Source organism: Drosophila hydei, unplaced genomic scaffold, assembly GCF_003285905.1.
Source record: "Drosophila hydei strain 15085-1641.00,03,60 unplaced genomic scaffold, DhydRS2 tig00008139-arrow-pilon, whole genome shotgun sequence".
Taxonomy (NCBI): domain Eukaryota; kingdom Metazoa; phylum Arthropoda; class Insecta; order Diptera; family Drosophilidae; genus Drosophila; species Drosophila hydei.
In genome coordinates, this window is record NW_022045847.1 from 2,745,042 (window position 1) to 2,772,559 (window position 27,518).

Sequence of the window (27,518 nt, forward strand, 5' to 3'; positions counted from 1 at the left end):
TATTATTTTTATTAAAGTTCAAGTAATTTTTAATTTGGAAAATGTATTCTCGTTGACAACGCAAGATCTAACATGTATGGTGGATATATCTACGCCCATTGACAGCCGTGCAAATTGGTTATTACTGTATCTTCTACAGTTTTAGATCGAGAACCCTAAAAATGTGGCACATCTATATATAGCATTTATACTTACGACGATTGGGGGCGTAACATTTTACTGCTAGAAACTTGAATATTAAATCAGTTACGGTTGACGGCCTCTAATGAATTTAAAGGAATTTTACGCGATAAATTGAAAGAATTGTATCTTCCAGTTTTTGATGCTTAGCCGCAGATAAAAATGTAAGGTGTAGATTTTCACGTCTATTTGGAGATGGAAAGTCGGGTAAAACTGTATATTCAATAACTTGAGACGCGCAAAAAATTTTCTAATTGGTTGTCATTTCGCATCAAAATATAATATTTTCATTTGGTATAGTATACAAATAAAAATACATTTTTCTAGGTGATCTGAGCCCTTTATTTTACTTAGACGCATTGATGGAAAAAGAGAGTACGTTGAATTTAGTTAGAAAAGAACCCATTGAGTCGCTCGTCAATTAAGCTGTCGGCAGGAAAGTAAGCTTCTCGTTAAGCTGCAGCTGCGTCTTGATCAATTGTGAGAGAGTGACAACCATTAGCAGATCACGAACATTGGCATTGAACATCTGCGTGAACTGCTCGTGTGACATGTGTGGCACAGAATGAATGAGGTCGAGCAGCTGGCGTCCGACAGCGTTATCGGGAGTCACTTTGTGTGCGATGACATCGTCCACGTATTTCAGTATAAGGTCCAGCAACGATTGCAGTTTAGTGGATGCCTCAGAGATCTGAGCCAGGTCCAGCATTGGTGGAACGGTCTTAGGTCGGTGTGCTGGCGATACGGCCACCGTCTTTTGCAAGAGCTTCAGGCCAAAAGTCTCAGGTTCGTAGCTAGTAAGTTCAACAGGTATGGGTGTGAACATGCAGCCAGTTTTGCCACCGGGAACGCCAAGCTGGATGCAAACATAGGCACGTAGGCCCATCCGACCACCCTGGAGAGAAGTATCCACAGTTAGGTGGACCGGATTGTTGCACTCGCGGGCATAATACTCGTGTATGACAGAGCTGTGATTCGTCACCTCGTTGCCGGTAGCCCACCATCCGACGACGTTCTCGTTGGCGTTCACCTTCCGATTCAGGTCGTACATATCCAGGGCATAGCTCAGCTCTGCTTCCACCTGGTCATCGTGCTCTTTGTGCGGTACACAAAAGCAGTTTGTAACCTCGACAAATCCCTTGTCAACCGAGCCCAGCAGTGTGCCGATAACACGATGTGAGTCTGCATTGCGGCGTTCGAACGCATCCACAACTTGGAACAACACAACCGGATGCACGCGCACGGTCAAATTAAGCGCCGACATCGTTATTTCTTTTAGCGCAGAAAGTACAAATTTACAAATAATTTAGCAGCTGCCACGCTGTGTGAAAAGGACCTAGGGATGACAGAATGTCTACGATAGATTGTGGCGGGCAGCCGATATTTTTCAGACTGTCCACCTGTACGAAAGATAGGGAGCACATTCGAAAAGTGCTGCCAAGCTATTGAGCTCACAACAGTTGAGTTATGCCTCAACTACTTGTATTTAGTCGATAAATATCGAATTGAAATTTAGGGCACTATTTTTTTAAATCTTAAGTCGTTCTTTTTTTAAATTCCAATGTTGCTGATCTGGCTACAAGCCTCCCAAGAAACTCAAATTTTTGTTGGTACATAAAAACAAATTTTATTAAATAAATTTTTTACATTATGCTCACTTAGCATAATTACGCTAGGGGAAGTACAGCTAAATCTACGGGAAATTAGCCCATACAATGTGGGCTTGAGCGCTAATACATTATTGATAGATTTCTAAAAAGCCCTTTAGTTTACATTAAAGACACATGCATTTTTGTATATATTTAATGGAAATACATTCAATCTACTGTTAGTTTCTACCACACCTCACACTTGTGCACAGGATTCATGGGCGAGCCTTCAGGGCATTGGAAGTCCTTAGCAAAGTCCTTCATATTGCTTAGCGAGCCAAGGACACGGAATTCCGACGGCGAGTGCACTCCAGTGGTGATTCTCATTTTTAGAGATTCTGTAAGAAAACACTTGCGTAGTATGTTTGATCAATAACTGCATATTTTTAAAACTTACCTTTACGATATTTGGCACACCAGGTTTGGCCAGCTGAGATCCAGAACATTTGCTGTGGTGTGTAGTCCAAACCGGGAAGTTTGGGCTCCGTGCCGTGTTTCTCTACCCAGCGCTTATATGCGATATAGGACTCCTTAACTCCACCATTATCGGCTATATTTTCGCCCTGTGTATTGATTCCATTCAACTATGTAGAAGGAAAAATCAGGCATATTTAGATAAGTAGCTCTACAGCTAAATTTAAAGCAGACTCACATTCAAGCCAGTTGCACGCTCCGTATAATTGCCATATTGATCAATTATACATTGAGCTTTCTTCAAATAGGCCTTCTGGGTGTCAGGCTGCCACCAGTCGCGTAGATTGCCCTTGACGTCGAACTGGCGACCCTGATCATCAAATCCATGAGTGATTTCGTGGCCAATGACATAACCAATCGCTCCGAAATTCATGTACTTAGGTCGCTGGGCATTAAAGAAATGACCTTGCAGTATGCCAGCTGGGAACTCTGTGAAATGAAAGATGACGGATATGGTTTAATCTGGCTTCTCCTCCTTCTCCACGACTTACGTATGCTGTTCTCCAACGAGGAATAGAAGGCATTCACAATAGCTGGACGGGCATGACGTACCCAATCCGTTTTGTTGACCGGCAAACGCAGCTTATTAAATGAATAGTCCGTCCCAAAGATGTTCATGTTCAAAAAGGACTCGAAATATGCATCTGGATTGATATCAAGTTTCTCATAGTATTTGGCAAGTTTCTCGTTGTCTAGCATCTCATCGGGGTACCCAATGTGGGTGGCCATACTATGCAACTTAGTTTTGGCCTCTTTTTTGGTCTTTTCGTCCATCCAGTTAACTTCATCTAAAATATCGCTGAATACCATGCGTATATCGTTGACCATTTCCAAAGCATTCGCTTTCGAGTCCTTATTGAAGTGCTTGCGTACATATAGCGATCCCACCGATATGCCGAGGCTGATTTTAATTTAACATTTGATATGGTTAATAGATTGAAAGTTTTGATCATGCATTGTTGTTGTTGCAATAGTTGTTGTAGTTCAGTGAAATTTTTATTGATTTGTGATCAGTTGAGAGTTATCATGAAAGCGAAACATAAAATGAATATCTTTATGAATTATATACTTCAAATAAATAAATTGTATGCCAATGCTCAAACACCTAAATAACTAGCGAGAGGGACCTATCAGCCATTTAAGGTAGTAGAAGCTTTTTAAAATAAAAGCTAAATGGATCCATATTCTAATTCATAAAAAGTACATATATACAATATATATATATAGAATGATAATTGAATGGATTCATTTTGATGCCCAATGCTCTACTGATTTTCAGTTGCCTAAAAACATAAAGGCGGTGATATATGATGAAAGTTCTCTGTGTCATGTATGTATATGAGTGGGGTATGTGAGTGATCTTGGACGTTGAATTTCTCTAAATACCTATCAACATCTGATTCGAGATCGTCAAGTTCACTGCAAAATCACAAAGAAATCAATCAGAAAGTAAGCAAACGAACACAGAAAAATTGCTTGCAATTATTTTTCAAGCACCTAAACGAGTCCCCGACACCTTTTCCAAAATCTAAAAAATAGTATTCGGAAGCTTGTATACTAACCTGCCGGAGGCAATATCAACACATTCCTTCCAGCGTGCCTCCTGCTCCTGGCGACCGGATAGAGCGGTGGCATACTGCAGCTGCCGCTTGCGGAACTCCTCGCTCAGAAAGCCAATGGAAAAGGCATGGATGCGCCACATCATGTAGTTGGCAATCACACGATTTGGCGTCTTGGCAAGCAACTTGCCCAGCTGCTCGAAGAATGGCGGCACGGTCAAATTGATTATCTCATCAACCTGCACAGAGAGGCCTTCGGGAAGCAGTGCATTCATATAGTCTACCCACTGGACGTACGGATATGCTATCTGTAGCTGCTGCGTGGTACGAGGATTGAACAGCTCAGAAGAGTTCCGGCGCTTCTCATTGGGCCAGGAAATCTAGACAACCCGTGGCATTTTGTTATAGTTATGGATTTATAGAGAACTAAATCTGTTTGTGCATACGTTAGCTAAAGCCATTTCGAATTCGAGAGATAACAGCAGCTGTTCCTTGGCCTGATCTTTGTTGGCACCAAAGAGCACCGCAATGTCCACCATGTAGTCATAGTAAGCACTAACCAGTGTCTCATTGAAGCCTTTTATCAGGTACTCGCGACTCAGAGCCAGTGCCGACTGATCCAGCTATATAGAATATAGAGATTTTCAGATATCCTAATCAGTTGAACACATTTAGATTGCTGGTTTTACTTACGTCTATAATACGTTTTGTACTGTTCTGCAGATCGACTCCAATGGAGAAATCAATGATATAGTCCATGCTAAAGCCGGATTTGCGGAATTTCTTGACCTGCTCCTGCCAGGTCCAGCTGTCATCCGAATTCCAGCTATCACCCTCAATCAACGGCCAGCCGCCTAGAGACTTGGCTATTTTGGCAATGGGAGCGGCGCCCAGAGATTCAATCAGCGCTGCAGAAAAATACACATTAGACTCCTTAGATTCATAGCTACAATCCGATACATACTCTTGTTCATGCAGGCCTTATAAAGCAAATTTGGCAACCGGAAGTGTTTGGGCTCTGTGGCTGGTCGGTCAGCAGTGATGATGTCTTTAAGCTGCTCCTGCAGCTTATCCGAGATAACAGAGAAAGTACTGATGGAAACCTTGTCATCGGGTATGTTCTCCTCCTCGATATAGGTGCCACAAGCAAACTCATAGAAATTGTCGCACGGCTCTATTTCTGGGTTGATCTTGCGTAGCACCGTGGAGGCAGTGTGTATGCACTCCTTGGTCAGACAGACATTCTCCGCCGTTGGCTTCTCCTTGCTCTCCATTCCGGGCACCTTGTTCATGGTAGTGCTATCGCCATGCAATGCAGTTGCTTGTGGCGGAGCTTCTGGCAGATCAGGGTCTGTGCCCGCTTCTTTTCCTCGGAGTGTATCGAATCCCCACATTCCAAAGCTCGTAGCCGCAACTAGAAACAAAATACTGCTCAGGATTAGCAGGCTACGTTCCAGCTTGGTGCGTCGGCGCCACCAGTTGGGATTCCTGTCACGGCAGTAAACAAAAAAGAAGAAAGAAAACGAAGTGAAGATTAGACGCGTGCAGCACATACATCTTAATTAAAGAACGCCCCGCAGTGCGCGGGTTAGGCAAAAGCAAATTTCTCTTTGGCCTGGGCTTGTTTTCGATGTTCAGCTTTTTCTTTCTCGCCTCGACATCATCCACAATTAATTCACTTTTTCTCTGGCTATCACCAACATTGGCCATTTCGTTTATATTGTGTCGGCCTCGCGGTTGCTTTTGCTCGAAACTTGTTTACCAATATGAACCCCTCTGCGTCACATTCCATTAGCAAATACACTGAGCAACAAAATTGAAGTTGTCATTCGTATGATAATATACGCGGCTTCTGCGACAATTTCACTTTTAGTGTTCGTGACAAAAGCTCTAACATAGCTTTGATAGCCGTCAGATCTAGAATTGTCACTCATAATAGTAAAAGATTTTTAAGCGAAAAGGAATATTAATTGAAATGATCATAATAAGTAAACGCAGATCAAATTTGTTTAAAAATAATCGATAACTGCTCCCGTTTTAATGTTATCGATTAAAAAAGGTTATCTAAATTTATGTTTTAAATTATAACTCATAAATCTTTGGAGCTAAAGTCGCAGAAGTTTGCAATTAGTTTCATGTTTATATTATTTTTGTTTTTATAATATTTTGAATACCGGCTATATCAAATATATGAAATACTCCATAGAATATAGGTCATATGCTTATTTAAATCCCATAACTAACCCAGAAGTTACGAAGCTAAACTTTTCGCATTTTCCTGCATCCCGCAGTCTTTTATATTCGAAGAATCGCAAATGCGATTGAGTTGTGTTTGAATTCTTTGCTTTAGTTTATATTTGATATTTAGCGGACTGCTCTTACGGGTGGCGGTGTTAGTAGTGTGTGTTGCACGAAACGTGCAACCTAAAAAATTTTAATATGCTTTTAATAGATTTGTGTAGTATATTTAAAAAGGCAGATTGGACGGAGCCCTCTAATCGGACACAATAAGTATTCTTTAATAGTACAACGAGCTGATTTGATCCATCCTTGCGCGAGCTATACATTTGGAATTTAAATAATTCATTAAAACCGTAATCCAGTTTAATTATTTAGGCATATCTCGTTCGTCTTTAAAGCTAGAGTCGCCAAATTAATAAGTTTGTGTCCTGTTTATTTTATACAATTAGATTTATTTAATGTAATAGATATTGCTCCCTAATTTAAGAAGAACAATAATATTGAAGCAATATTTCATATGTAACCTATATTAAAACGAGTTTTCATATGGATGGTTTTAGGATGACCCACATATTAAATGGAATATTGTGATCTTGTGCTTAAAATTTCAATGAAATCCGTTAAGTTATACAGAAGTTATTAAGAAAACATGTGCATTATTTAACTAATTCTATAAATAAATGTGGAATTGCGATTGTGCATTTTGCATTTGTCACATTAGTAACATGCGTTGATTTAAAATATGCGAAAGCAGAAAAAATTATTGTTATGGTGCTACGGGTTATTATAATTATTTGAGAGTCTAGGCATTATTTTTATCAGTGGGCACAAGTCTCTAAATACAGAAAGAAAGGCCAAGGATATCTTTAGTCGGATATATTCGGCTAGAAAATAATTAGTTATTTTTATTGTATTGTCTCTAGAAACAAAAGCAATATAAATTACATAATTGTTTTTCTGTTCACCTTAGATACTACAATTTGTTCGATGTGGAATTGCTGTTTGCTATGCGCAATAAATACTTGTATGGCATATGATTAAGTTAGCTTTAATTAAATATTGACCTATACTCAAATATATTTCTGGTAGCACATAAGTACTGCCGGATAAATTATAAACCAATGAGTAATTGCCTTAAGCCTGTTGCAAAGTGTTCATTAATTGTACACTTCCTTCCTTAGCAAATGTGTCTTAAATTTCGAAAATTTAGCAAGAGCTCTTGGTAAATAAAAATAGATATCGGAAACAGGTTCTTTTTATGCCAATTTCGAAATGTGAGACAGTCTGTATTTGGATGTATTAAACACATAATAAATATATATATATATTAGCTGGTAAATGTTCATTTCTGTGACTAATGATTTTTTAGTACGCTTCAATTTATCAATTACAATTACAATTAATCTACTCCATAGCTTGTAAGCTTATAGAAATATTCCAGAAAAAAGTTGCAAACTCAAGTGTAGTTAACAATGTGCATATGTATGTAGGAAAAATGAGTACTCTTGGCGCTTTCAATAACTTTTTCACAATATGATCTACGTATTTTATTGAATTTAGTAAAAATGCTGACCCTTTCACATATTAGCTATATATTATACTGAACTTCATTTTTAAGAATGTCGGGAAATTTGGAGCTGGTATTGAAAATATTACAACAATCAAAACATGAAACTAACTGTAAAATTGGGATAGTTTTCTCTTTTTCCCCGATAACATTAAAATGGGAAAAGTTATTGATTATTTGAAACAAACTTGACTACGTGTGCTGTATAGATATCCAATGTCAAGTCTCTAAGTCTTTCTGAGATCGACTCGTTTATTCACACGTGCAAACGAACAAGTCTAAATTAAGAATATATTCTATATATGCCACGGTCTGCCATGCCTCCTTCTAACTGTTACATACATTTTAAAAACCCACTATACTCTGGTTTGCAGCTTTCAATGGATTCAGGGTATAATTATAAAACAATGATGCGCACTAAAACCGAAAGTTATGAGTATCTATTGGTGCCGAGTCCATAGCCACATCCGCTTTTAATGAGCGATTAAGCCAGACTTTTTAAATCTATCTATTATGGCTGACTGCAGACTCATGGCTACACGAGCCAAAGGTCACCGTCAGACATATACCTATTTATATATATGTACACTTATATATGTATATACCTAGTATTACTTTTAATAACTCTCATTTTCACTTCCTTTTAAGATTTCTGTTATTTGAGGAACATGTAAAAATAAATATATGAGCTACTGAACTAACTGATTGAGTAAAAAACTGATTGTCTGACTGCAAAGCTTTTGTATTTTAGTCAATCACTTATAATTAGATTAATAAATATGTATTATTGGGATTTGTTCCTTGGATTGTTTGGGGCACAAAATTTGTGTTCATTTTTAGGGCTGGCATTCTTGAAAAATGAGTGTAAATGGCCCATGCGTTTCAGCCTCCGATAAATAATCAGATTGCAAAACACATTCAACTGCTCAGCAACAAATACAAATAAAAAACAGGAAAGAGTGCTCGAGACTTCCCGACTAGCAGATACCTTGAACCTACGAAGAGCTGTTATTCCGACCATTTTACGCTGTTATTAAATATACATTACGCTTGAGCTGCAGATGGGCTTCACTATGAGAACTTATTTGTTAAATAGCTTTTCATCTAAATGGACTTTTTAATCAAATTGTCAGATCGTAATAATAACAGTAACTTCTGCCGACTTGCTAAAGTAAATGTCTCTTGTATTTGAAATGGGAAATGAATCTATATATTTTTAATTTAAAGTCTCTAGACAGACGGACATGTCTAGATAGACTCAGCTTGTCGTCCTGATTAAGAGTATGTATACTTTATGTAGTCTGCCGCGCCTTAGCCTATTACATACGTTTTCACAAAAATAATATACCCTGAATTCCCATTTTCAATGTATTCACGGTATAAAAAAGCAAAAAAAAAACTAGCCATAAACAAAGCAATTACTTTGTTTAATGTGGCTGAACCTTTCTGCTATTGTTAAAGCCACAAAATAGAGCTGTCGCCATCAACAAAGTTGCATCGGCTGAGCAATAAACTAAATGACAGCCTAGATATTCGGCTTTAAATCAATTTGTAATTCAGAATGGCTTTTTTCATTATTTAGTCATAGGGGAAAGCAAATGAAAACCTAACATTGACCAACAATTTTTAGTTACTGTCATGTTAAATTCAAAACTAACAACAAGAGCGTCTACTCTTAAAGATATTGATTTTGCACACCGGTTGTCCCTATGTTGTCATAATAATATAACCCCGAAAAACAAAAACTTGGTACTAGAGATATTTTCTTCGGAGCATTTTATTGCTTGGTGAAAGTGGCAATACCCTCTTTTAGGGTATAAAAAACCAGTATTTATTTTAATTTTATTATAAATTTTTCAAAAAAAACTTGATCACAGTCAATACTTAAAATTACAAAATAAAATAAAAGATCAATTCAAAAAAAAAAAACAAGCAAGAATATTGCAGCCGGGAGCTACCAACTGCGTAATACTCACTCACTTCCTAAACACTGGGAATTCGAAAACCTTGGGACATATGTTTTTTCTTTCAATTTAACACGCTTTCAATTGGAATTGATAAATAATTTTTATTCAATCTATAGAAGCAATCTAAAGTAACGTAAATGTCCCATTTTAGGGCTAAGGCTCCACAATTGTGCAAATTACAGGGTATTTTCGATATGATATGCCTCAAAAAGAGCGGAACTTTATTCGTGTGTCGTTAAAGAAGGTCAACAGTAAATGTGCTCTAAAACTGCAGACGAAATCAATTCAAGCGGTTGGCCGTGTTTCCTTTGGTCGTTGATATATAATAAATATCTTTTTGATGCTAATTGTTCAAACGAAAATATATGCATATGACATTTTTACATTTAAATAACATTTGTACAAGACCCTATATAGTCATATACAATATGACACGCTTCTACTGGGCGTAGATATATAATATAACTGTGGAAGATAAAAATTTGCCGGATTGCCATGCCCCTATGGGCGTAGATATAATCACTATATATTTTTGATTTCGGGCTGTCAACGAGAGTATATGTTTCAAATTTCAATTTGCCATCACTCAATAGTGACGAAATGGGTTGCATTCATACGCACAGACGGACTGACGGACGGACTGTCAGCAAGAGTGATGGACAGCAAGACAGATATTGCACTAAGCCAATATACTCTTTCATTTCATGAATGAGTATAAATGTATACATATATAAATGTCCTACCCAAGTTCTTAACCAGTTTTTAAATGGCACATTATGGTAATTGGACTGCTGTAGAAAACACTTTGACAAAGTTGAATGACTTTAAAAAATGTTGATGTAGATAAAGAACTGCACATATTATTTTTAACTGATCTACATTGATTGACCGTAACTTCTGTAATACCCTGAACCTCTTGAATATGCGAATTCATAAATTATATAAATTGTATTCTTGATCATGACGATTAGCTGAGCCAAAAAACGTATTTCAAAAGGCTTGTAAACGCATCTGTAAAACATACTGTAGTCCAAGAGCAAATCACCCCACTGGAAATGGGAAATTAGGGTATAATGGCTTATGAAAAGGTACATATATTCTTGATCAGGGCGACGAGCTGAGGCGATTAAGTCCTGTCCGTCTGTATGTCTGTATGGCCGTCCGTCCGTGTATCGTACAAATGCGTCGATCTCAGAACCTATATGAGCCAGAGACTATTATATTCCCATTATATTTTATGCTGAAAATTCTTGGAAATCCGTTAAGTAACACTGAAGATAGTAAACGTTTGGCAAAAACACGTGGCAAATAACATAGCTTTTTTTATATACATGTGCATATATTCAAATGCATGCGGTAGTAGTTATCAATTTTTATTTGAAAAAAACTTTATCCGCGTCTGCCACTCATCCCCCTATTCGTTACATACATTTTCAAAAAGCCACTATACCCTGATTTCAATGGGTTATCCTTTGGAAATTCGTTGTAATGCTTAAAGTAACTATCAAAATGGGAACATAGCTTACTATCCATACTAAGAATTTGTAATATTATTTATATTATGACTGCAGTAGTTAGTTGAATTTAAATCGTGCATGACCATTCGCAACTTTATCACATCTCAGATCGGCATTTCCTCCTACAAACAGTCAATCACGAAACTTTTACCACATACGGAGTTTACAATCTCTACTCCTATATATAATGATATATATACTATATAGTATATAGTACTTGTATCGTTTATGCAAACAATATTTTTCGCATTGTCATTTTCTGTGCGTTACGATTGCGTCTTATCACCAATATCAGTGGCATTCCCCATTCATATTCGATCTGTATGTTTATCTATAGCAGGAGGTGAATCTGTAGCTATTTGAGTATCTGGACTGGCAGATGGGGGTGTGTTGCGCGAGTGTTGCTGTGAATATTTGCATTTTATTTATGCAAATATTGGCCAGGTGCTGCACTGTCAACTTTATACAAGTGGAAGGCGGAGTGGCACGGCAATGGATGCCAGTTTCGAGCTATGCTTTTGTCTATCTGAGTTACCCAATAAATGTGTCAAGTGCAGGCGGCGTTTGCCATTGACGTGATGTATGTCACCAACAACAGCGACAAACACTTACGCATACCTACACTTTCACACCTACAGCCACAGCCACAGTCACAGCATTTACTTTTAAGGTTTTTCATATGTTTGTATATCCATTTTTATAGCCTGATCCCATTGAACATGGGATATCAGGGTATATTGGTTTTGTGCAAATGTATGTAACAGGCAGAAGGAGGCGTGGCACACCCCATATATTATATTTATTCTAGATCAGGACGACAAGCTGAGTCGGTTGAGCCCTGTCCGTCTGTCTGTATGTGTGAACGCGTCGATCTCAGCATCTATTAGAGCTAGAGGCTTGAATGGTTGGTATAGCACGCGCATATCAAGTTTGTTTGAAATATTTGATAACTATTCCCATTTTATTGTCTGAAATGCAGCTCCAAATTTCCCCAAATTCTTTTAATTTATGTTTAATTGGAAAAAGGGTCATATGTGGAGAAGTTTGCATTTCTGCTAAGCCAATAGAATAAGTAGATCATATGCAGAAAATTTCATTAAAATCCATTTAGTAAAACAGAAGTTATTAAGCAAAACCTTTGGCCAATTTGCAAGAGCACTTGTCAAGCAGCGCCAAGCGCACGCATTTTTTCTATACATGAGCACACATACATTCAAATGCGTATATTTTTTTCTATTCGAAGAATCAAAATTGTGCTTGAATTGTCAGCTGCTACTTAAGTTGATATTCGCTATTTTTTATACCATCGGTACAGTGGTGGTATTGGTAGAGGCGGAGGTCACAGGCGACAATATCTGGGTTCTAGCTTGGCGGCGAAGGAACATTTTTATTATTTTATAATTATAAATTGCCGGTGTTGGTAGAGTAACGTAGGGAATGTTGGTTCAAACCTTGGTATCGTAGTGTCGGTTCTTATTTGTTTTTTTAATACTCGATACAAATTATTGAAAATATTAAAAAACGCAGAGAAGATAGGGTATTTCCTATTCGGACGCCCAGTTATATTTTATTTTAGTTATTTTAATATTTTTCTACTTATTTCCACTGTAATAAAATATATTATTTTTGTCCGTCTTTCCGTCTGTCAGTATGAGCACAAACATTTCATTTCATCTTTAATGAAACTAGAGTTTTGAAAACTGGTATATATATAATCTTAAGAGTTTCTGATAAGCATACCCAAGTGATAGAGACTTGAATTTTGAAGTATATATTCACGTTGACTACATAGGCAAACCGGAATATTTAACTATTAAGTTTCTGCTGTTTTGATTACCAAAAATAATATTTGCCTCTTGAGGGCATGGCAAACCGGAAAAACACATCGTTTAAGTTTTTGGAGTTGGAGTTTATACCGTAAATGAGTATATTTCTAGTGATCTAACTTTTTCTAACCTTTTTAGAATATTTAACTATCATGCGCACCTTTTGCATACGAATTTAATATACACTTGACAGCGCTTTTTGAACATGATTCCCATGCCTATTGGAATGGTTTCGCAAAACATCTGTGAAATTACGTGACTACTTTCATATTTAATGGCCCGGTGGGAATTATAGAAAATAACTTAAGTAATAGTTATTTGCAAGGTCTAGTCTATGCCATATGCCATAGCGAGATGATCATTCACATTCACGAAGTGAAAGAGTATATTAGCTTTGGCAATATCCCTCATATTTATGAACTCAAACCATTTCGGCACTATTAATGCTAGACACTTGAATTTTGAAAAATTTTATTGATGTAACCATTAGGGCGACGCAATTCGGGAAATACTATATCTGGTATTCCAGACACGCTATTAGTTAGTTAGGGAAGAGACTTGCAATTCAGAACGTATACTTGCGATGACAACCCAAGAATTGGGTATATCTACGCCCAGCATATTTTTTATAATTTAATTTTATGCCTGTGTAGTATTACATCAAGATAAGACTATAAACATACAAATACTATTTGGCACAGCTGTAATAAAGAGCTTTAGTGTTTTTTTTATCTTTTTCGACAAGTTGAAACCTGAAATATGGGCATTACGTAGTCAAAATGTTTGGGGTTCAAAGTTAAAAAAATTTAGAAACAAATAAAGGGGTATGTCCAGAAAGTGAATGGCCTATGTAAGTCGTCGCAGCTGTCAGACTTTCTCAGTTATATGTATTACTTACTATTATTTTTATTACTATTATATTCGTAAACCCCAAACGAACAAAAAAATAAAGAAGCAACGAATTGCCATGCAAGTGTTAATTTGTGCCACAGACACAATTACCTAATACATTTTAATTACGCCCGACTTGGACCCGAGAGATACTACAAGATGATACTCACACACGATGAGTTTTCTATCCCTCTCTTTCTCTATTTGCGAGCGTCTCTTTCTGTATTGTTATTGCTCTTAGTATCTGTAGTAACTTTTTTAATTGCTAGCAATATTAAAGCTGTCATATAATTTAAGTAACTGCGTGTGCGCTTATTAAACAAAATGAAATGCAGCAGCAACCCTTGAGAAAAATCAGCTTTGTAACTAATAGTGCGAGAATCAAAGCATGTGTATTTTTTAATGAGTAGCTAAGTTGAATATTAAATACACAGAGCATAGAAAATACATTTAAAAGTATAAGCAATAAAGAAAAATTTTAAATATTGTAAGCCTTTCAAAACTTAAGACACATTTTCTTAAATTTCATGTGTCTATTTTTAGGCTTCAGAATACAATGTAAATGTTAAAAACTAATAATTATAATTAAAAGTCTTAAAAATTTACAATTTTATACACAGATTAAGATTGGAATTTAAGGTTTCTTTTGAATATTCAATTACAAATTTTCAAGATTACAGTGTAAATTTAAATTTATAAATGATAAATAAATATAAATATATAAATAATAAAACAAAAAAGAGAGCTATAGACGAGACTGCTCGAATAAGAGATACCCTGGACAGCGAAGAGGTGATCTCACTAACCATGTAGCCCACATTTGTTCGGGTCCCTTCCTTTAGGTTGCTATTCATTGCTATTCGAGTGTTAAATAAATGCTTAAATATATGTTTAGACATGTATTTGTGTGTATGCACAAGCATCAGTGCACGGAACTTAAAATTTGTTCGCCAAGAGATCCCATTTCACCCTTCAGCGAGAAGAGCATAGAAAAAGCATAAAAAATGTTGGTCATGCTTAAGAAGTGGCCTTGGATATTTAGAAGTCAAATTATAGGTTTTGGAATATCTGCAACTAGGGTTTCGCACAAAAGCATATATTTGCTTCAAGTGAACAAAGGACAGTAAGGGTGTGTGCACTCTCGTCAATACCTAAATAATACAGAAAAAGAAATCGCAATAGTTTGCCCCCTCTAAGTGTTAGATCTCAATACAAAATGTAAACAAAGAATTTCAAAAATAATGAAGTTGACTTCAACTTATAGATTCTTACATTAAATTTTGTATATTATTTATGTATTGAAGTCAATTTCATCATTTTTGAACTTCTTTATATTTGGGTGCTTAACAGGTAATGGGTATTAGGGTACAATGGTTTTGTTTCACTACTGTGTTTAGTATCTAAAACAACTTTTCACTTTAAAATGTAGTTTTCCTAAGTTTTTTTTCTACGCCTTTATTTCTCTCGCGCATTCACAGTTTGAACTTTAAGTAGCGTAGAATATATGATGTATTTATTGATCTTAGCCCTCAGTCGAGGCGAAGGTCGCCCTCTAAACATCCCGAAGGGTATATAATCTATTTATCAACAGGACGAACGCAATTTGCCAACAGGATGAAATCAGCGACAATTGCAATTGCAATTGCAGAGTACCGAGGGACGCCGCTCTGATTCGCGTGGCAGGAAGTTGCGGCAGCTACTTTGGTGCGTTTAATAAGCAACCAGGTGGGCAGAAAAAGTGAGCGGAAACCCAATGTAGCGACTGTCGTCGTTTGCACTGTTTCCCATCACGAATTGCACCATAAATAACGGTAATATGACAGAGTTGCTAAATATTCGAAGAAAAAACAAAGCAAAATATCTGAATGACAACTTAATAAAAAAGCGAGTCGCCAAGGCTGGCCCATAAGTCAGAGCCTTACTGAGTTTTTCATTGGTATACGACGGTGTGTTATGCATGCTAACGAATTGGAAATATGATTATTTTCATATGTAAATAAATGTATTTATTTATATTGTATTTTTTTTGTGAGTGCCTTGTTTTTAGGCAACAGTATTGCCAATTATTCGTGTCAGAGCGTATCATTTAATATGCGTTCGGCAAATAGTTGTGTACGCCAAAACGACGGCGAAGTTTCCGCCTTACAAGCTGACCTCAAAAAAAAATTAGTAAATGTTTACAGTGTGCTTAAAATGTTGTATAACTACTAAAATAACTTGAAACTCAAAACGTATGAGTGTTAATGGGGAATGTGAGCAATAATTTATGAAGAACTCAAATATATATTAATTATACATAGAAGCTTTCTTCTATTGTTATTGTTCGAGTAAGTATAAAATTAAGTATAAAATAAAGTATAAAATAAAATATACAACATATATAATATATTTACTTGACTGCGATTCGAACTTGGCTTACTTATATAATACTTTGTTTAAATATGCATATATATAAAATGTCTCTCTTAGTTGATCGCAGTGTCCCACTATATTTACTTAGCTTTCATATTCCAAATTTAAAGACTCCACGTGCATCAGCAACTGAGTTCAACGAGTTTATTTTACCAACCTTTTCACAACATGCGTAAAGTACGTTGACCCGGCGGGATTAATGGAATTGCACCAGATGAACATCGGTGTGTAATGACCAAATACTATAATACTCATTCACGAACGGAAAGAGCTTATTCGACTATTCGTAATAACGCAAACTATTTCGCCGCTATTGAAATTTGAAATATATATACCCGTGGGTATTATAGTGTTTCCGATACGCTCACTTTGAACGTGAAAAATCGGGAAATACTATATCTTGTATAACATATAATGCTTTTAATTAAGGCTCTACTCGCGATGATCCGAGATCAAATAGATATATTGCACATTTGAGGCGTGGCAAATGAGATACAATTGTATTTTATACGGCTTTCTAGCTAAACACGCAAAAATACTAGAACTAGAAACTTAAAAATTTGATTATACAGTTACTATTAACTTTCTATAATAATGCACAAGAAAATTGCTACGTTTCTCTAAGAGCATGTTGAATACACCCTGTAAAAAATTAGACAGTTACGTTACTGTAGAGTCGGCAGCGCCCGACTTTATTATTCTTACTAGGTGTACACGTACACATACAATACGTTTAAGAAACACTATTTTTAAGCCTTTTGTAACTATTAATCTCAAAATTGAAATCGTATAAAAGAAAATACACTAAAAATTCAAAAGCTACCCAGCAAAGTCTAATACTCGTTTATACTTATCACGTCTGCTTTATCAAAGGAGATCTTGAATACCAGATGTTAAGGTTGACTCACAGCCATATCGCAGATAATATATTTGCTGTTAAGGTCACGCGTGCCCGATTTTAAAGTGGTTCCATCACGTACGAGATTCTACGGCTTCCCGGTTCCTTTTACTGCCACCCAAGCCCTCGTTGGCTTTATCAAATCAGCGAAACAAACGAGTAAACATAATGTCTTTTAATGAGAGAGCCTCAGAGTCTGGGCTGAAGCAGAGCTTTGACAACATCAATCAACGGCTTGAAGCACTTTTGTTAATGTGTGTGTTTGTTAACTGTGTGAGTAATGCAGACATTACACCAAGAAGTCAAAGACCGGGGATAAATGCTTCAAACTTTCCAGCAATTACGCATCAAGACTGGACCTGGGCATTTGACATTTATTTTGGCCTTCTTTTGAATTTAATACCGTCCATAAGGAAGAAACGCACGCAAATGACTGGAGCTCAATAAATGCAATTATTTGCTTACGTACAAAAAGAAGTTATTCCTTTGTTATTGGTCAACTTTTTTATAAATGACGAGAAAATTGTTATTGGGCTAAGGTCTCCAATTGCAGCAACGCAGAAATCAAGTTTTTCTTCATCAATAACAATAAAATATTACAAATAATTAGTGCGTAATGTAAACAGTACTTACAAGACATTTAGTTCTATATCAGAGCTATAGAATATCACATAATAAGAGCACATTCCTTTAAAGTTAGAAATGTGTAGTAAATTTGTACCTTTAAGAGATCTGAACCTTTAAATATTAATAAGAAACTACGATAATTATACTCGTTCACGAAAGAAACACGATTTAATCTATATATATCTAGAATGTCTGTCTTCCTATACAGACCGAGTGAGAGTTGCCATAAATATATGATCGTATGAAATCAAAAATAAATAAAAAAAAACAATTATGATTTTCCTCTAACAAGAATTACCAAGTTTGGAAATAAAACTCTGCTGACCACTTCTAAGAATACTACAAATAGTAAAAATTATATCATGTGAATAAATTTGCTCTTAAAAAATCAGATTTTAAAAGAGTTTTCATGGTGATTAACCTTATTATTATAATTAGAATTATGTTAACAATTTTTATTACATTATGTACTTCATCAATAAGATAAATTTAAGATATTAATATTTAATTTTGTAGCAATCATAATAATAATAATTCTTAATTTATAAAGTCCTATGTTTCTAAATATTGTATTGATTTTTAGCCATGAACTTATAGAAAATCGGAAATCATTTGTGAAAATGTATTGGCAGAATGAGGCGTGGAATACCACATAAAGTGTATAAATTTTCGACGAGGTTAGTCGATCTTGCCGTATCCGTCCGTCTGACTGTCTATCTGTCTGTCTGTCCGCATGTTCGTATGTATAAATCCATCGATCTCATAACGTATAAGTTATAAAAAGTTGACTTCAAATAATCGATAACTCTTTGCGTTTGATTTATATTTACACATATATATTTATTTATATATAAATATTTATATTTGTATACCCTGAACAGATTACAAATATATGAATGTGAACTGGGTCGATCTAGCCCTGTCCGCACGTAGAAACGCAGCGATATCGTAAATCACAAAAGCTAGAGACTTTATATAATAATAGGAAAATCACCTCCTCACTGGGTCCAAGTGTCAAATGTGGCAATTAGGGCCGCTCAACGAAAGTGGGATTTGAGATTTGAGTAGGTCAATATTTACTACACGTCTAAGTCAAGATTGCGTATGCGATTAATTAGCTGATAATCTCATCTTACATGTAATATATCGTATATTCCAAAAACAGAAAGGGTCTAGGTTTCGCAGAATTTACCAATGTGGCTTAAAGGGTATGCAACTCGGTTTGGCTGTGAGGGGCTTGAGGGCGTGGCAGATTTCAACCACAAGCTTCACCTTCAGTTGCAAAGAAACGCAGTTGCATGGCCAAATGACTGACCATAATTGCAGTTGCTGTTGTGTCTAGCCGCTGCTTTTGGCCACGTTAAGGTCTGCGTGCATTTAATTATGCAATTTGAGCAAATGAGCAAATGCAACAAAACCCAAAAATAATGAGTTCATATATATATATACATATATATATATATATATATATACATATATATATATATATATATATATATATATATATATATATACATATATATATATATATATATATATATATATATATATATATATATATACATATATATATATATATATATATATATATATATATATATATATATATATACATATATATATATATATATATTTACTTAAAGAAACTGCCTTCACTAAAAAGTAAAGAATATAAGTACGTTTTAGTCTAGCTCAACTGACCGCATAATACCCGCAAAAAATCAATAACCATATTCATAAAAAATTCAAGATATTTACATGGTGAATTCATATCAATTAAAGTTTTAACTGTAAAACTGACCTTATTTTTTTTTAAATAATTTGCCTTCCCTAAAACGGCGTTATTCTCGATTTTCTACATCCCCAATGCACGTATCCAAAAAATATGAACAGTCTATCAAGCATACGAACTAATTTTCCAAATTTACATAGTTTCTTACAAGCAGACGGACAGAAAGCCAGACCAACAATGTTTAAAGCAAATATACTCTATTCACTTCACGATCGTGTATGCTTTGGCATTGATTTACTTGGACTAAATACCGCTTAAAGCAATAACAAATAAACACTCTCTTGAGAATTAGTCAAAAGCTGATAACCGTTAAATGATTTTTTTTCTTATAAAAAATGCAAAGGTGTTAAATATTACTACTTCTTCTCTGACAAAGAGTTCTATTGTGCGTCTTGTACTCAAGCTGAAGACAAGCCATTTTAATGCTTTAACCAATATTTACAAATTTCTATAAAGATGTGTATAAAAAAAATTTGGAAATAGAAAATCTACAAAAAACACCAATGGGAACAAATTATAAATTGTTCAGTTTGGTATATATATTCCAGATAAAAAAGTCATGTTAAATTAATTTGAACTATAATATTTAAGTAATTAATTTAAACATTTTTCACCTTGACTTTAAATTCTGTATACAGTAGTAAAGTTTGGAAAAAACTTAATAATTTTGATCATCAAATGCTTTTTAGTTACATCAAGTTATTTGAAAAAAGGCCGGGAAAGCATACAAACATATATAACTCTCTATATCTCCCTGTGACAATTTACATCAAGCAATTAGTCAGCTTTTCAGTTTTTCAATAATAAAGTAAAGTTATTCAATTGTAATGAAATAACTCAGAATATATACAAATTGAATGTCAGTAGAATATAAGTATATAACTGAAAACAGTTTACGAAAATGTATAAATAACATGCGAAAAACAGATCTTAGGATCTAACAACGATGCTATTAAAAAAGTACTTATATATATTTACGTTTTAAAAAAACCTGAACTAAAAGAACTTTTTTAAAGCTCTCAAAATATTATCAAAAATAAAAAATAACTTAATTTTAAAATACGTAATCCGAACACAAAAAACCCATTTTCAAAAGTCTAAAAAGTAAAACATTAAACCGTTAAGAAAAATCCAGTTTAGGTGTATACAAATCCGAAAGGCGATTAGGAAAAATTAGACAAGTTTTTAAGTCCCAAAATCAAACTATCGAAAACGTGTTTTCAAACAAGCCCAGCTTTCCTTTTCTTTTTTTATGTTTTTTTTTGTATTGTAAAATCGAATGGGAAGTGAAATTGAGTTGACACAGAGATAACAAAAAATGCAACAGTTGAAAAATTAAATATATGTGATACCCGTATACGTCCTGGGTATGTTGACAACTTACTTAATGACTGTTTGCATGTTAACCGTTTTAACAATATTGGTTTAAGCGTTTAGTTGTTTTTTGTTGTTAACGAAATGCTGACCAGCTGTTGAAGATAAATTATTATTATCATTTAATTGACGTTGAACAGAAAAACAACTTTTCAAACTCATAAATTTGAATTTAACAACAAATTATAAACGGTTTTTTATTTACACAATGCTTGACACAGCTATTTAAATTAAACTGCCAATAAAAATATTGGATGAGCCCAATTCCAATATGAACTCAACAACGAACGACGACCTACTGAGCTCACAAACGCAAGCGCAGATGTATATGAAAGTTGTTAGCTCAAAGCCCGGTTTAGAGATGCACTAGTTTTGTATCCAATAGTAGCTATTATAACGATATATTTTGCAATATTTTACTAAATTATCGATATTAAATTGTAAACATCGATAGTCAACGACAGACAACTTCGAGGTATTTTACAGTTTCTGCCATCACAAGTGAATAAGGACTTACATTTCCTTGCAAGATATTTGCGTTGTGACTGTTTATAGTTTTTAATTATTTATTAAACAGGGGCGCCCATATGCAAAATATTAACATTTTTATTCTCAAAAAATCGTGAATCGAACTAATTGAACAACATTTGAGCCAGTTCGTACAGTTAAGTGAGCTGTTCTGTAGAACTCGTTCCGGACGCATCAGTAACAACAACTCTAATCCACGCGACTAATTTAAGTATTAAAGATATTTAATTAAGTCATGCAAATTTTTTATAGAAAAAATGCCTAACCATTAGACTGACAAGTAAGTATAGTAGCAACAAAATCACATGCAATAATAGAGAAAATAAACAAGCCACATACGTTCCACATGCGTGTGGGTGTATGTAGGTATCCGTTTATTTTATTTACCGAATTACTTCAAATAAGTGCAAATTCGAATACATTCTTTAATCTTTAATTATTTGTTACAGAAGCGTGTTGCATGTAGCGACAAATATTTATGCTTTACTAATCTTTTCAACTCAAGTGCAAAGCATAAATCGCAGCAGTCCGCAGCAATCGAAATCGAACTGAAGAACTGGTTCTTCCCATTTATTAGAAATTCAGCTCTCATGAAAATTTCTTTGAATGCAAGCAGAAATCAATTAGCGAATATAAATCCAATTTGGAGTTCAATTCAGTAGAAGAAGAAAAAGGAATGGACGTTTCACAGCCGCCACCACAGCTATTGACGGCGCCATCGGCATTGGCAACAAATTTCACTTCGATGCCACCGCCATCAATGGGCGGTCAGCACTACAGACATTATCATCCACACCATGGATCCGGCAAGCAGGGCTACAATCATTTTAAGCCATTTATGCCTGGTGGATTTCAACGTCCATTTGGCATGTCACAGGATGACTTTGATGGCAAGCGACTCCGCAAGAGTGTCATGCGTAAAACGGTGGACTATAATGCGTCTATAATAAAGGCACTGGAGGTAAGTGGTCCAGAAAGAGAGAAAAAAATAGTAAAATAAATTCTCTTCTCGTTGCGTAGGCGCGGCTCTGGCAACGTGATTATAGAGATAGACTGGCACTTCAACCGGATAGCATTTATGTGCCACAAATGCTCCCTCCTAGCAGCTCGCTGGACAATCCAGCAAATGCGATTACAACTCGTTTTGTTAAAACGGCCACAAATAAAATGCGCTGCCCTATATTTACGCTTGCTTGGACACCAGAAGGCAGGCGATTAGTAACGGGAGCTAGCTCTGGAGAGTTCACACTTTGGAACGGCCTGACATTCAACTTTGAGACCATACTACAGGTGAGTGTTGGTATTATTTATTTCTGAATTTATATTTATACCTGAATATGTCATCAATATAGGCACACGATATTGCAGTGCGTACGATGGTTTGGTCGCATAATGACAGCTGGATGGTAACCGGCGATCATGGCGGCTATGTTAAGTACTGGCAATCGAACATGAACAACGTTAAGATGTATCAGGCCCACAAGGAGGCGATTAGGGGAATAAGGTATTGCCTAATGATTGTAATTGCTATTTACCATTTTCGCAGCCACTGTTGCCGTAACCAAACAAATATTAGCCTGTTTACAGTTACAGCGCAGCTGCAGTTAGCATGCAGATCTCTTAATATTCTCCTCCTCGCATTCTTCGCTTGGGTTGTAGTTGCAGCTAGTTTTGTTAACCAATGAGCTTTCTGTTTGGGTTTCGTTGAATGTTTTCCTTTGATACTATATTGAGTTATACATTATATTATATATCTCAATAAAGCCGCCAATTAAGCAGCAATTTAAGCAATATCAATGCTCTGTTTAGCTGACAAATAGTCTTGTGCATAGTAGTTCCTATAATTCAGAAATTCAGAGCTAAGTTAAAGAAGCAAAAAAAAAATCAGTCTAAGTATGTATATTTACTGTGATATTAGCGATAACTATAAAAAACAAAACAGATTGTCAATCAATTCAATTAAATAATTCATTTTTGAAAATGTCACACAAAATATGCAAAATAATAATAAAAGATTTGATAAAAAATGTTGTATCCTAAAAATACAATAAAAGCAAAACTGACAATAAAACCAAACACAATTTTGCACCATTTTATTTGCGCGTCGTGGCAATAAGAACAACAAAAATAAATGCTAAAAGCACAAATATTATTTTCAAATTCGGGGGTTCGATTGTTTTCTTTAGCTGCTGCTGCTGCTGCTGCTGCTGTCGCTGCTGAAAAACAGGTAAAGAGAGAGGCAAATAGAATGCCAGCAGCTAACGTGTTGCGAAGAACCTCATATTTACAGTTGCAGGCTTTTCATCTTTATTGCACATACAAACATCTACACACACTACTATATTGTATTTGTGTTTCCTTTTAAATTTTCTAACCTCGCTGTGTCTCTCCGAATCTGATTCCGAATAAATAAAAAAAAACTCAAACGCAGTTTTAGTCCCACGGACAGCAAATTTGTCAGCGGTAGCGATGATGGAACGCTGCGCATTTGGGATTTTATGCGCTGCCAGGAGGAGCGCGTGTTACGCGGTAAGTAAAACAAATATCCTGAATCTCAGTTCAGTACTAACTGATTATTTTAATCGCAGGCCATGGCGCGGATGTCAAATGCGTGCACTGGCATCCCCAAAAGGCAATGATAGTTAGCGGCAGCAAAGATAACCAACAGCCTATCAAAATTTGGGATCCCAAGAGTGGCCTTGCGCTTGCGACGCTGTAAGTAGAATTTTATTAAAGGCTTGTACCTCTAACATTTAATGCTATCCTTTAGACATGCCCACAAATCGACTGTTATGGATCTCAAATGGAATGACAATGGCAATTGGCTGGTCACAGCCTCGCGTGACCATTTACTTAAGCTCTTCGACATACGTAATCTTCGCGAAGAGGTTCAAGTATTTCGTGGTCACAAGAAGGAAGCCAGCTCTGTCTCCTGGCATCCCATACACGAGGGTCTATTCTGCTCGGGCGGGTCCGATGGTTCCATACTCTTTTGGAATGTGGGGTGCGTTTTGTATAAGGATATTCTAATAGTCTTCAGGACTATATTTTAAGTCTGTGATGCCATTTTGATGAAGCTAGATGTGTGTGTCCCGCAGGAAAACTGTTCAAAAGAGATTCTATTCTAAACGTTTTATACCTTGAACCTATTAAAAATAGGAATTCAGGGTATAATGGTTTTGTTAAAATGTATGTGACAGACAGAAAGAGGCGATCTCAGACAAACAAGATTTTTGATTCTGCATGAACGCGTTCGATACAGGACATAGGCAGACAGATAGGGTTCATCAGGCATTTCGGGCAACCTCTAAATATAACTTACTTATTTGTTCGATTATCATTATTAGTCATTAACAGATTATTAGAAACAATTTATAATGCAAAAACAGTTGAGTCCTTATAATTTGTCCCCTGTTAAGTAAAAATTTCAATAGCTCACAAAAACTTCTATCCCTTTAAAAAGAAAAATCATTAATTCGTCTTTTCTTTTTTTAACGCAAAAATGTTTTATCTCTTATAAATTGAAGTTTTTTTTCGAAACCTCTTATAATTCGTAATGAATTGTGGGCTTTTCATTGTTTGCGCTTAGTTTGACAATTTTTGTCCATGTATTAAATCGATCTGTAAAAATGTAAAATAAACGTACCCATAAAACCTTATCTAATGCGCAAAAATAAATCATAATTCGATAATGGAAAAAAGCCGAGATGGCAATACAATTTAAGATAGTTCTATCAAGAATCACATCAATTCTACATCAAAAACAGTCTATTCTCTAACATCCTCATCTAGTAAACTGACTCAACAGCAATAATCTGAATACCCTAATGTTAAATAGTTTACTCCATTTAATTCTAAATTTTTGTACTCATTCACGACGTGAAATGAGTATATTGGTTTTGTACCGTATTAGTGTTACCTAAATATTGAAGCTAGAGACTTGATATTTTTAATATATACTCGATGGGGACCCCGTCCGATAAATTGGTAATATTTCCTAATAATAGAAAATATCCTGTAATTTCCACATTTGTTGACCTTAAACCCCAACATTTTAGAATGCGTAATATGCTAGTCTCTTGGCATTTCGAATTATCGGAACTCCACTGCATTTAAAAATTATGAACACAAAGTTCTTAACATATTTTTCAGATATTTTTAAATTTTTAATTTAACATTAGTATATAAACAGAGCTATGGTTAATAGGTTGCCGCATTAATACTAACTATTACCATAAGTATATTAGCCGGCTTATGAGGTAGTTTATAAATGAAAATTAGCAGAATATTATTTTAAAATTTCACATAGATTAATGTAAAATTTTATAGATTTTATAATATCAATCGAAATTACTTTCAGCACGGACAAGGAAATTGGTTGTGTAGAGACGGCACACGACAGCATCGTGTGGACGCTTGCATGGCATCCACTAGGCCACATTTTGTGTTCCGGTTCCAACGATCATACTATCAAGTTCTGGACACGTAATAGACCCGGAGATCTGATGCGTGACAAGTACAATTTAAATACGCTGCCTGCTAGTTTGGCTGCTCTAGATGAATGCGAATATGGTAAGTAACATAATTACATTATTTCGAATCATTTGATTGATGATTGAACATTTTATAGATGATGCAGTGATACCTGGCATGGGGCCCGAGGACAAGGTCGAGTTCACAGAAAGCTTGACGGCTGACAAGGGCTTTATTCCTGGCTTGGATTTGGATGCCGGCAGCAGATTAGCCAGTGACCGTGATCGCGAGAAGAAAGTGCCCTACAGCAAACCCATACCACGTAACTTCCAGGTACAATGGGCAGGACCACGACGAGCCGATGATCCTAGTGTACTTAGCATTCACGACGAATTGGCCGCGCGGGAGTCCAAGGACTCTAGCAATGGCCTGACCCACCAACAGATCAGTGAGAATACGCTTGAGGGTATCTTGGCCAGCGGCATGCTCAACGGCCTGGATCCCCACACAATTGTGGGCGTCTTTGTCTATGGACGCTTTATCCGGGTGCATCCCGATTCACGACTAATGGGTGCCATTCGACAAGGCGCCGAATACCTGAACAAGTACATCGATGCCGGTAAGTTGGAGGAGCTGCGCGATGTTGTACCCATGCGCGAGCGCGAACGAGAGCGTTCCAGATCTCTGTCGCCCACCGTGGAGGGAGCACAGTTACGTGGCGAAGTGTCACCGCCGCTCAAAAAGTCGCGTTTCGAGCCTCGCCAGCACAATGCACAGTTAGTGTGTGTGCGGGAGCTGTTACTGTTGAAGAAACCCTTTTTGCCGTCCTTGTTGACAGTCAAAGCGCAGCAGCCGAAAACCGAATTCATCGATGAACCCACGAGCTACGGAAGCGGCTCGCCATTGGATCAAATGTCGCGCGAGGACACAAATCGCCCCAATCCCTGGGCCTCCACCAATCCCTGGTCGAACTATGGCAATGGTAATGGTAACCATCAGAATGGTTATGGCAACAATGGGGGCGACAATTTTAATGATCGGGATCGCGACCAGTTCCAAAAGACCGGCAATAGTGGGCAGCAACGTCGAAGGCGTGGCAACAATAGCGGAGGCGGGGGTGCCGGCGGCAGCGGTGGTGGTCGAAATAGGGGCCGTAACAACAACAGAAGGTTTTAATGCTCCACAACTTCAAGCACCAACAAAAAACACATTCTGAACGCACGCTTTGTAAACTTACAACAAAAAAGGAATCAAATATTTACTTGGCATTGCAGATAACTCCATTTTGTGCTTGATCCGATCATATATTAATTTAGAAATACTAGAAAACAATTGACTGTAAAATGTAACAACCGCAGCTTGTATATTAGCCGTCAATATCGATAAAACTAAAACGATATATTTGATTCTTCCGATATAAGTGTAGGGACATATATATATAAGTTGGCGTGCCACCACATTTAATCGAGCGCAAGAAATATATCCAATCAGATATGTGTATAATCCCAATGAGAATATTGGAGCTAAATTAAAAAAAGAGTAT

The 27,518-nt window shown here is 36.1% G+C and overlaps 3 protein-coding genes across 4 annotated transcripts; 1 reads left to right on the forward strand and 2 right to left on the reverse strand.

The window, feature by feature from the left end:
* Nucleotides 1–498: 498 nt before the first annotated feature.
* On the reverse strand, nt 499–1,531 carry LOC111600830 (eukaryotic translation initiation factor 3 subunit F-1). Its single transcript, XM_023317133.2, has one exon. It carries the CDS (start codon nt 1,442–1,444, stop codon nt 602–604), a length of 843 nt encoding a protein of 280 aa, XP_023172901.1. The 5' UTR covers nt 1,445–1,531; the 3' UTR covers nt 499–601.
* A 95-nt stretch (nt 1,532–1,626) lies between these two features.
* Nucleotides 1,627–21,287, reverse strand: LOC111600829 (neprilysin-2). 2 transcript variants are annotated; one of them, XM_023317131.2, is made up of 11 exons: nt 21,180–21,287; nt 20,985–21,069; nt 4,827–5,350; nt 4,556–4,770; nt 4,309–4,485; nt 3,866–4,242; nt 3,690–3,722; nt 2,795–3,204; nt 2,482–2,732; nt 2,227–2,413; nt 1,627–2,167 (listed from the first exon to the last, which is right to left on the reverse strand). In XM_023317131.2, exons 2-11 carry the CDS (start codon nt 20,999–21,001, stop codon nt 2,016–2,018), a joined length of 2,343 nt encoding a protein of 780 aa, XP_023172899.2. In that variant the 5' UTR covers nt 21,002–21,069; nt 21,180–21,287; the 3' UTR covers nt 1,627–2,015. The 2 variants fall into 2 exon arrangements, with proteins under 2 accessions (XP_023172899.2, XP_023172900.2); XM_023317132.2 differs by lacking the exon at nt 3,690–3,722.
* A 184-nt stretch (nt 21,288–21,471) lies between these two features.
* Nucleotides 21,472–27,492, forward strand: LOC111600849 (pre-mRNA 3' end processing protein WDR33). The gene is made up of 9 exons (XM_023317155.2): nt 21,472–21,782; nt 21,952–22,463; nt 22,523–22,792; nt 22,855–23,006; nt 23,934–24,031; nt 24,091–24,217; nt 24,273–24,506; nt 25,863–26,074; nt 26,133–27,492. Exons 2-9 carry the CDS (start codon nt 22,179–22,181, stop codon nt 27,149–27,151), a joined length of 2,397 nt encoding a protein of 798 aa, XP_023172923.1. The 5' UTR covers nt 21,472–21,782; nt 21,952–22,178; the 3' UTR covers nt 27,152–27,492.
* The last annotated feature ends 26 nt before the right edge of the window (nt 27,493–27,518 follow it).